This window comes from Anopheles nili, chromosome 3, assembly GCF_943737925.1.
Source record: "Anopheles nili chromosome 3, idAnoNiliSN_F5_01, whole genome shotgun sequence".
NCBI classification, from domain to species: domain Eukaryota; kingdom Metazoa; phylum Arthropoda; class Insecta; order Diptera; family Culicidae; genus Anopheles; species Anopheles nili.
The window spans coordinates 9599095-9610351 of NC_071292.1; the positions used below are offsets into that span (position 1 = coordinate 9599095).

The window sequence follows — 11257 nt, forward strand, 5'->3', positions numbered from 1 at the left end:
AATTAATAAAATGTATTTTCAACGCAAACCCCATGAAAACCGACTCCTACCATCCACGCTCTCATTTTCGCCCTGAGTGGAGATTTTCCCCGGGATGAGAAGAATTCCTCGAAATCCCATCGGTGGCCCGATTTGACATTCTATTATTTCAGTTGGATCGCTCATGCGTTACTGTTTTTGTTCTGCTTCCAGGAGGACAACTGGGAAAAAACCCGTTCGATATCGGCTTGTGGCCCCATTTGCTTATTCACCTGCCTGTGGAAATGGAATCAAAGCACCGGATCGGAAGGACCTTCACAATCACGGTAAGAACGCATCTCTCGATGGGGAATGTCTTCAAACCTGCCAGCTTGAGGACGCAAAAAGTATAGCACCACCCACGTAGACACGCGCTTGAAGAGCTTGATTTGCTTTTCTTGCCGGTTTGTTGTAGTGCGTCTGGAAAGGAAATTCTCTTTCTCAAGACGTCTTTCTTTTTCCGAGTAAGCTATACTGCCCGAAGGCGCAAGGAAGCGAAAGCAAATACAAAAAAGATGCAACCGGCCCCCAAAGAAACGTCTGAACGGACTGTTTAAACTGCAGCACTTGAGCGAAAGCAAACCGACCCCCGGTGACTGACTCTCTCTCTCTCTCTCTCTCTCTCTCTCTCTCTCTCTCTCTCTCTCTCTCTCTCTCCTTACGATTGAAAAAGAAAAAACTAAGCTCCGACGAGGGGTTTGCGTTCCCGCGGGAACACGGGGATCGTCCCGAGGATCCACGGTGTTGGTGAGGAAATACAAATACCCGATGAAAGGGTGTGGGAGAAAGGCAAAGGCTCTCAGCATAAAATAAACACACTGCTTATCGTGCCGTCGAGGATGCTCTGGCGCGACCTGATTGAGATTCGTTTTTGCACCGTTTTCGTGCGAGAATGGCGAGCATCGTGGCCATTTTCCCATCGGTTCGTTGTTTCTTTTTTTTTGTGTGTGTGTCTGTCCCACAACTCCACCTTTCGCTTAGTTGCTGCGATGCAGAAAGAAGGAATCGGTTAAATAAATTTGTTTTTAAAATGAATTATTTCCGTCGTACCGTCATGCCCAACCTGGCCCGAGCGGGATTTAGTTTCCTCAATGTAAGACAGCAGCTCGTTATTGTTGGCGATGCTTCACGACTGCTGATGATTTACTCGCTGCAATGCGTCAGCGTAATGCTGCACTTCGTTTGGAAGTAGCTTGTGGAGTGAAACAACTCCAAACAGGGCTCTCGAATGTCTATCATTTTGGTGGAATGGTTGGTCGCATGGTCGCTTCTTCTTCGAGCGAATGGAATTCAGTGAATATTTCGCTCCACGAGCACATATGCCGGGCGACGAATATTAGACGAGCGTGGCAGCAGCTCGCGCGAAACGTTGCGCAAACATCTGTTATTGAATATTGATAAAAGCTAAAGCGATTTATTGTACGCCATCAAGAACCACCCGAATAAAGCCCGAATGCCTTCTCCACGATCCAAGTAATCCATGCCAATGCAGCCGTTTCGCCTAGAGCCATCGCTTTCCGATGGCGACAGCTGCGCGTTCTCGTCGTCAAGCACGACCGATGGGATCGGGAAAGAAAAGGAAGTACGCAAAAAAAACCCAGCCTACTACGCGCTTACCGGAAGGTGCAGCACCGACAACTTCGCAAAACTCTTCCCGCTAATTGAATCGCGCGGGAGCGTGGGTGGCCGAAATCGGAGCGAAAATGGAAAGCATTACTTTGCGACAGGCCCTTTGAAGCAAAGTTCGTCAAAGGCGACGACCCCATGCGCCGGTTTCGATCCGTTTCATTATGCAACGGCGGGGCGAACTTTGTGGGACGTTTCCTATTCAGCGAAACTCACATGTCGGTCACACACACACACACACACACACGCGCGCTCCGGTTCCGGGCGGCGGAATTGGCTCCATGCTGGGTGCTTGCCATGTCATGGAAAGTTTTTCCATTAAATCCATCCACGCCCGTGGTGTGGCCGCTCGTTTTTTGCCGTGATTTCCGCTGCCTTCCCTTTTCGACGTTTGATCGGGAAAGTGCACCCGGCGTCGATGATCGTGATCAAAAGCAAACATTTAATTTTAATTAAATTCTTACCACCGCGAGCGCGGGGGTTTTTTTTGCTCGCCCTCATTCGGAATGGAGTTTCAGAAGAGTGGAATTTTACGACTGAAGGGCTGACTGCGTCAGTGTGTTTTTCCAGCTGGTCTGTCGATGTTAATGTTTGTCCAGCTTTACATAGCTTCCAAGCGATCATCAATTTGTGATCGTTGCTGTTTGCGCTGCTCCTGCGTGTGTGTGTGTGTGTGGAAAGCTAATTTAGATACGGGAAAAGATAGACTTCTTTCGGATTGTTGGTTGTACCCCATCGGTTTCCCAATGTCCCCACTGCTTCCACCAATAAAAAAAACCAAACGGAATACTTTTAGTAATTATAATGGGTTTTTTTGTTTATTCGCCCGTCAAATCAATTTGCAAATCAAACAGTGTGTGTGCAACAGAAGAAGATCACATCTAGATCCGGCCGCTGGTGTGCGATTGAAGGCACGATCGCGGTTCGGAGGTCAGTTCATCGCGTTTGGGCCGTGCCGTGGTGGGGGATGGTCCTCAATCTAATCCTCGAGCTCGAAAGCCTGGGCCTCGGCCTCGTTGAAGGAACGGTATCCGTGGGCGGGTGCGTGGTAAGCCGGAGCAGGGGCGGCGTATCCGTGGTGAACCGGAGCCGAGGCGTGTCCGTATCCGTGTCCAGCGTGGGCTGGGACACATGGCACGTGGGCAACGTTGGGAGCGCATCCGACCAGCAGGTTGGCACCGCACTTAACATGAGGAGCCTTGGCGGCGTAAGCGTGGACAACCGGGGCAGCGTGGTGGCCACCATATCCGTGGTGGGGTGCAGGTGCGTGGTAGGCCGGAGCCGGAGCGTGGTAGGCAGGCTTGGGCGCCTCGTACTTGGCCGGAGCTGGGTAATCAGCCATGGCACCGACCACGACAACGGACAGGATGACTGCGGCAACGATGGTGTTCATGGTGCTTGGTGGTGGGTTTTTTGGGGTGCTGATGAAAGCTGATGAAGTGAACACTGGTTGTGTGTGGTGAGAGAACTCAAAACGTTGACTGATACTGTTCCACCGGCCACCGGTCGGTATTTATAATCGGGCTTGTCCCTCTCGAGGGGGCAAATTTTCGTCCCTCGTCAGCAAAAGCACGCTTCTGTTGCGTTTTTTTTTGTGGGCCGAAAAGCGCCCACCGTTGTTTTTCCGTGCGCGCTCGGCGTAGGAAAAGCAGTTCCGTAAGCAGGAAATCGTTCGAGCGATTTGTTGAACCATTTTTTTAATGTTTGTTTTTTCGGGCCGGTCACCGTATGTTTTCATGCGTACTCGTTCGGACATCGGAACGGGTTGCTATGTTGGGAGGATCATCATCGCTTTTTTTTTGCTGCTTTGCTCTTTGCCACCGATGCTATTTGGCTGAGTAAAGGTCGAACGATCGATTCAAATATATCGAAGTTGGCATTGGTTTGTTCAATCGCTCCGGTTTCTTCATGTAATATGAATTTTAGTGCCCGGGCAGTGTTTGAATTGAAAATTGATACTCTATATGATACGGGCTGCTTAAATTTTTTGTAACTAATATGCAACGTGAAGCATAGTGCAACGCATCCTGAAAGAGTTAAATAAAATCAATTCAATCGATAGCTTTCGGTAGAATAAGTTCAATTAGTTTCATTTCCCGATATCAATTAAATAACAATTCTTTTGAATGTTTATCCTTTTTTTACGAGCTGTTGATATGACTCTGCTCTATACATTCACTTGTAGTCTGCTAATTAGGATTGAGCCATTTTAATATCTGATTTAAAAATTCAATCTAGTAATTAGCAGATGGATATCGTGGAATTCAGAATGATGAAATATTTGTATTGAATACATATCTAAATATGCATCTGTTTTGTGGTGAATAGTTCATATGTTTGCCATTTCGTACATGCCACTGTAATTGTTAATTACATTTATTTGACTTTAATCAATATGAAAGGCTGTTTGACAAATTCCATTCATGTTTTTTTTCTAATTTCCAAACGACTCTCGCCATTAGCTTCGGAATTTCAACAATTTAATACAATTATAATATATTGGATTAGAATTTAGATCAGTTAAAAATTAAATCCATGTAGCATCCATATCAAAAAGCATACGTTCACTCGTTCAAAGTCCAAACCATAGCGCACGGTGCACATTCCCCGCAAATGGGAATGGCCAGGGCGTTGTCCGGCGTAAAAAAAGAAGCTATACCAATTTTAATTGAACGGCGAAAAATAGCTGAGAGTTGCTTTTCGTTGCCGCTGTGCGTCAGTTTGGGCACCGATTGGGTGGTTCTAAAGTTTTGTTTTATTTCCGCCCGAGTCATCAGCCTCATGTCCGCAGGGTTTTGGATTTTTTTAGCCAAGTCCGTCACCCCCATCTCTGACATGAACTCACCATGAAGTACACCCTCGTTGTCATTGCCGTCATAGTGCTGGCCTTTGGTTCTTTACAGGCCGACTAAGTATGTCCCTAGGTTCCAATCGAGAAGTGAGTGATCTGGTCGGAAGATATTACTAGACTGATTATTATTAAACGAGGCATATAATAATATTTTAAATGACTCTTCGAAAACTGGGTGGAATAAGACCGAAAAAGATCAATAGAAATAAACATCAACTCCACGATAAGGGTTTTAAAATGTTTATGGCAATCAGAATCATCAAGGGATGTCACTTTAAACGTTGATCTCGTATATCATTTAGTCAAGATTAAGTAAATGCATTCTCACTTGGTGAAAATTGCACCTAGGATTGTTCACTGCAATTAATTCCATTGCCATCATTGGCGCATACACACGGTCCTCCCAGTGCCTTTAAATTCCAACCCGGCCTTGTCTACGTGTGCTACAATTTAGAACCATTTGCCAGCGCATATTTTAATCATTCCCCGTGTGCGACATCACCAAAAACTCGGGATCCCCCTCAAACCGGCCTGTTGATCAAAGCGAACGATGGCATGCATCCGCCGCACCACATCCGGGTGGGTCAGAGTTCATCCCACCAAAACGTCGCTTGCAACAATGCGACAAATGCGAACCGGACCATCGGACACGGGACACCGCAGTTCGCTGCTGACGTCGGCATCAAACATTTACGCGGTGTCCACCAGCTTCTCGGGTCCACCATCGCACTGCGTTGCGTGGAAAGGGAGTGGGTGTTGTTTTTCCTCTCCCATACTTTGTTTCTGTTTTTTTCTGTTTTCGTGGGGTTGCGAGATAGCCTCACCCACATTGGGTGAGCTCGCTTCAGCTCCAGTCGAAGAGCCTGACTCAAATGGAATGCCGTATCAGCTGTCAGCCGATGGAAATGGAAAAGAGAGCTTGAAACGGGCAACGAGCGTGTTGTGAAGCGCTTTTCCGAACCCGTTTTTCCAGCCCACGTCAAATGTCAAACAAAACGAGCAAGCGATCGTCGGTAGAGCCCCCCCGTAAAACGACGTGCATAATGTAAGCGCATCGGTGCAACGCTGCAGGCACCGGTCGAGTGGCATTGTTTGTCCGGCTGACAAAACCCCGGACCACCGACCGGCCTCTCCGGTGTTTGGTGTTGATTTTGTCCCTTCCACCGTTCGACCCACGCAGCTCTGTCCGCGGTGGCGGTGGTGTTTACAATTTAGTTGCAATGCATTTAAATTTGCAACCCCGTTTTCCGGAGGGTTGAACGGTGGCCAGAGGTGGCCATGGTCCCTGAGGACGTGGTTCCGATTTCATGCCGTAGCCACGTTGAGGACGCACTCTCGACGACAGGCGGAGACCATTTGGAGCAGATGACAGGTTTTGGAGGAGATCGCCACTAAATTACGGACAGCTGCAGCAATCGTACGCTCGCTCGGGCCAACTGTTTGTGCACATTTTGTTTCAACATGCGGCTGGGTTCCGGGGAGTCTTTTATTTGATTTTAAGTACCAAAGAGAGAAGCACCCTTCAATGCGGATGTTAATTTTGTGGAGCGAGAATGGAAAAAACTGCCACTGTTGCGAAGAATTAAAGTGAATTGAATGCAGCACAAGCAGGTGGGTGGAGTTTTTGGGGAAGCTGTGAGCATAAGTTAAGCTTAACACGAGTGCACGCTGTATGGGGGGATTCTGTTTTGCGTTGGGGTTTTTTTTTCAAACCCGGTCCACGACGCGGATGCGAACGATTTCCCAGGAACAGGAATACCAGTAGCGAATCGGGCATGTTCTTGCTTGGACCCCCTCTTGTTTGGGTGGAAAATCCCGTAGAAAGGCCACATTTACTGTTTAAAATACGACGGGAAGTCCGCGAGGACGTGTACAAAGTTTTAATATTCTTATTTTAATAATGGGATTACAGGAACGAGCTGGGAAAGAACAGCTTCCGCATCGGTTAGTTGCGCCGAAAAATGGCATTAATTCGAGCATAACGTTCGCGTTTCCTGTTGTTACACGCAAAAGCAAAAATATCATACACTCCGCCGTCTAAACCATCCCCGGGTTTAGGCCTTTCTGGGTGAAAAACAGAGTGAGCCCTTTTTCAATCGAAAACACGCGCTCAAAACAGAACCCCTTGGTAAGCTTTCGCCTGCCAGCATCCAGCGCGATGTGCGAGGTAAAATTGTAAGATAATAACCAGAGATTACGCGTTTAGCGAAATGCGTACCCGCCTCAGTTCAACGAACGAGCGTTTTTGGAGGTGTTTTCTCTCACCCCACCGCAGAAGAAAAACACCACCTCTTTGGCTAAAGGCGACCACCGCCCGGGAAGGCGCACAACACGCCCCGGCAAATTGAATTTTATTGGCAGTTATGAGCCACGTTTTGGTGCTGTTTATTGTTTTTCAAAAGCGGCACCGCAGGCACTAAAGATAATTGTATAATTTCTTCCTATCACTTGTGCCATTTGCCAGTCGAGTATATATATATTTTTTTTGCTCCCTTTTCCCCCACGGGTCGTGCGGATTTTTTGTAATCGCTTTTTATCCCCTTGGGCAACGGTGGAAACAACTCCTCCACCGCAACACACTAATGGACTCGCATTAGCATGGGGTAGAAGAACCCCCTGCTAGCCCACGGTCTGTTATGATTCGCGCTGTTTAAAGTGTTTGTCGTTCGCTTTAAAGTGTGTTTGCTGATATCGGTTGAACCGTGGAGTATTGGAATTGGCGGATCCCCCCAAGGGGTTCATTTAAAGCTCTCGAGCCCAGCAGTTGCTGATGCTGATCGTTTAATGAATGAATGTGAATAATTAATTTTGAACAACGCCGGTTAGCAAGCTTTGATACGTTCGAGTTGTGCTATCAAAACATAGATGCTAAAGGCAACAAGCTAAAAGCTGTTTACATTTCAGCGCCATTTTAGAGCGCACCTTTGACGTTTCTTGATGCTCTAACGTCATTTTCCACCGGACGTAGTAGACTGCGCTGTTGCATCCACGAAGATACACCCCTAAGTTGAGTACTTCTTTTTTTCTTTCAATTCAACCTTTTCGCCACCCTTCGAAAGGTCCTTCCAAAGCGCTCCACCAAAAAAAAAGCAATAATTTTCACCTCTACAATACGTCTCCCGTTTATTCATGTCGTTCCTAACAGCAATTCCTAAGCAAAAGCGGTCCTACTCCTCCATCTCAGCTCCGAAATCGCTGGCGCGCTTGTATCCACCGTATCCGCTGTGCGCCGGCGGCTTTCCGTAGTCCTTCTTGGGCGCTTCGTATCCGTGCATGGGTGCCGGAGCGTGGTGTCCGTACTCCTTCTTCGGTGCTTCGTAAGCCGGAGCATGGTGGTACGCTGGAGCAGCCGGAGCATGGTGTCCGTACTCCTTCTTCGGTGCCTCGTAAGCCGGAGCATGGTGGTACGCTGGGGCAGCCGGAGCATGATGATAAGCCGGGGCCGGGGCGTGATGGCCGTACTCCTTCTTGGCTGGGGCGTGGTGGTAAGCCGGAGCCGGAGCAGCATGGTGATACTCCTGGTGTCCTCCGTGAGCTGGGTGGCACGGAACGTGGGCTACGTTGGGAGCGCATCCGACCAGCAGGTTGGCACCACACTTGACGTGTGGGGCGTGCGCAGGATAGGTGTGGGCAACGGGGGCTGCCGGGTAGGCGGGTTTGCCGTAGCTATCGGCCACACACACACCGGCCAGGGCGCAGACTGCGATCGCAACGAGGAACTTCATGTTGGACGTTGATGACACTTGTGACTGAACTGTGCCTTCTGCTGGAGGTGTTCTTCCCTTTTATACTGCGACCATCGGCCACCTATTGTAGGTCAGTTTGCGTTCGCGCACACCCTGGTGGAGGCGCATACTGTTGAATCAGCACCACTGCTGGCGTGTGGTGTGGATGACCCGTTTTCAAAAGTGCCACCGTTACTCGATCCACCCTGGGTTGTTTTTTTCTGAAATCGTATACTGAACCTTCCGGTAAGGGGGCTCCTTCTGCTGCCAAATGCAGCAGCGCCACCGTAGGGTCGTTCTACTTCCGGGAACGAGAGCTTACAGTTGCCGGAATCCGGAATCGAACCCTTTTGCGGCCAGTTTGCTTCATTTGCTCCACGCAGCAACCCCGAACAGAGAGGTTTTCCACTCATTAGCGTCATGTTACGCTACGGCGATGACTTCATTTCAGGAAAAGCGCCTTTCTTTCCCGATTTCTTGGAAAGGAAATTTATCAAACCCCACCGGCAACCGGGACGTGTGCGAATGTCCAGCAGAAAAAAGACGTTCGGCTGAGGGAGCGCTTTAGATCGCTCGAACGAACGGCAAACGAGCAGTGATGATTGCGCTTAAACTGGCGCCCCCCATCGCGTCTGGACCGGAAAAGCGCCACCGATACGTGCGGGAATGCCGCCTGGTAATGAGCCAGATTAAGAAGATGGTGCTGCTTCCATGAAATGCAACGGCATAATTAGCGAATCGCACAAACTCAGCTACATCCGAGGGGATAAGAGAACACGAATTCATTGGTGGGTTTTTGGGGTCCTTTTTTTCTTTTGCTTCCATCCTCCATCAAAGTAAGCGAAATGCGCCTGTGTAACATGGAAGCTTCATGTTACAGATTTTCGTGGATTTCGTCCTTCTCGCCTACTAAGCGGTATCCTTAGCAACCGAGCCACGTTACACGAAGCTAATGAGGGAAGTGATTTGTAAACGGGAGCAAAAGAAAAACCGGCACAAGTCAGCTCATTTTAACTAGCATTTAGCCGTCCTTTATTATCGCTCCGTTGGCTTTAATCATCTCATTCCCGTGAGGAGCCTCTTTTCGCCCTTTTTATCAAAGCATTTCCCCCTCCCAATTTAGTTAACGTTAGTTTTTTAGTTAAGAAACCCCGTTCAGTTCTTCTGCGTTATTCTTCTATTCCTTCACAAAAACTTCCAGCTGCACTTAGCAGAGCAAATATGCCAAAAGTGCACTTAAAAGTTGATATTTAATTCCTGCCAGCGCAATTGCGAGCTGCCACGAGGAGAACGATGATTAGAAACGATTGCAGCCACTCGACGGAGTCGTAAGTAAATCCAGCACGAAAGCACACCCACTCGTAAAGCGTACTCAAAGTGCATTTAAAAGCGGCGTACCACCGAATGGAGCGATTTTCCAACCCCAAACCCATCGCATGCATCGAGAAGCAACCTCTCGACATGTGCATGGCAACCAAAGATGGGATGTAATTGAAACAGTTCCGTCCTCCCACTATCATCCTATTCGGTTGGTTGCTGTTTGTTCGGTTTTATCGGTCGACCTCGGATCGGGCTGATCGAAAAACCGAGCTTCTTAAATGAGTGTGGTGGGAAAAGGGAATCTAATTTCGCTTCCTTTATCGAGCGTATTGGCGCGTGGGTGGGGTGCAATTGCAATAATTATACGGAGATTCGTTGAAGGCAGCATTCGTAGAAGCAACGCACATCCTTTTTTGCTCGATGCCGATCGCATCCTCGTGATTCAGCTAATGTTTGCCAACCACCCAGCTGAGCGTGGGTGAAATTGGAAACGAATCGCTTCCGTTCGAGAAAGAGAGCTCACTTTTAAGCACTCTAGAGCTAAATGCTTCACTTGCCGCTGGCGTACAATGAAACGGAAGTGGGTTTTTCATTCAACCAGCTCGTCCTTTTTAACTCCGTACGACAGTGGAACCGATGAAGCAGTGCCCTCTTCCTGGCGAAGGTTCACAATTGTCTCTCGAAACCACGGGCTCAATCGCTTCGTCATTCACTCCGCGGTACTGAAATGAAACACTTTCCATCTTCAAGCGCATGGAAATGGGGGGTTTCGAAATGAAATTAAGCCAATACCGCATACATCGGTTGCTCCAAATCACGCTCAACCTGCAGAAAGAGGTTAATTACACACCCACACCCACCACCGCTGATTGAAGTTCCGTTTCGCAATTTGTGCGCAAAAACCCCCACATCTGGTGGGTCGCGATCCCTTCCAAAAGCGAAAGGGGAAGCGATCAAGCATTAATTAAAAATTAAACTCCCCAATCAAGTCTCACGACGAGACGACGGACGAAAAGACAATAGCCTGTGTTGTAAGTATAGCTTTCGAGCGAGCTTCCAGCGAAAAAGGACACTCCGAAAAGCTCCCCACCCAGACGTGGCGCACTTGGTGTGGATTAAGGACGGTAATGAAATAACGATCACTTGCTGCCTCCCCCAGCGCACTGCTTTTGTGGTGAATTCGGCCCCAAAGCGAGAAGATGGTGGCGCATAAAATGCATAATATGCTCCTGCGGGTGTATCCTTTTCCTTATTCTCTTTCTTGTTTCATTTTTCATTCTCACTTTTTCACTAGCCAAGCGCCACGGCTAGTGGAGGTCAATTAGCGTACGAAGACCAGGGACGACGGGCTTCCTGCGCTCGTTTCACAATCCACCCTCCATTTCTTATCAATCTCACCGACGACGACGACGACGCCCCATCGATCGAATCGAGCTGCCCCGAGGCCACCGGCTCGGGGGACCATCGTAAGACAATGCCGCCGCGACCATTAATAAAATTATGTACCGCAGCAAATCGCCCCACGGCCAGTGGTGGACCTTTTCCCGGACTGCGCTCAGGATGGCTTCTGACCGGACGGCAGGAGGGGTTTTCCCCCCCGTTTTGCAAAGATTCCTTTTTATTGTTTCTTTACGGCCTCATTCTCTCTCTCTCTCTCTTGCCGCCCTGAAGCCGATTTTCTTTACAGCTTTTCGGTTTCGCTCTTTCTCGTTTGCAG

At 48.6% G+C, this 11257-nt stretch overlaps 2 protein-coding genes across 2 annotated transcripts; both read right to left on the reverse strand.

Annotated features, from left to right (window-relative positions):
- Nucleotides 1-2623: 2623 nt before the first annotated feature.
- LOC128726735 (vitelline membrane protein 15a-2-like) lies at nt 2624-3037 on the reverse strand. The gene has a single exon (XM_053820560.1). The coding sequence runs from the start codon at nt 3035-3037 to the stop codon at nt 2624-2626; it is 414 nt and encodes a 137-aa protein (XP_053676535.1).
- Nucleotides 3038-7662: 4625 nt separating this feature from the next.
- LOC128726822 (histidine-rich protein PFHRP-II-like) lies at nt 7663-8220 on the reverse strand. The gene has a single exon (XM_053820650.1). The coding sequence runs from the start codon at nt 8218-8220 to the stop codon at nt 7663-7665; it is 558 nt and encodes a 185-aa protein (XP_053676625.1).
- Between the last annotated feature and the right edge of the window lie 3037 nt (nt 8221-11257).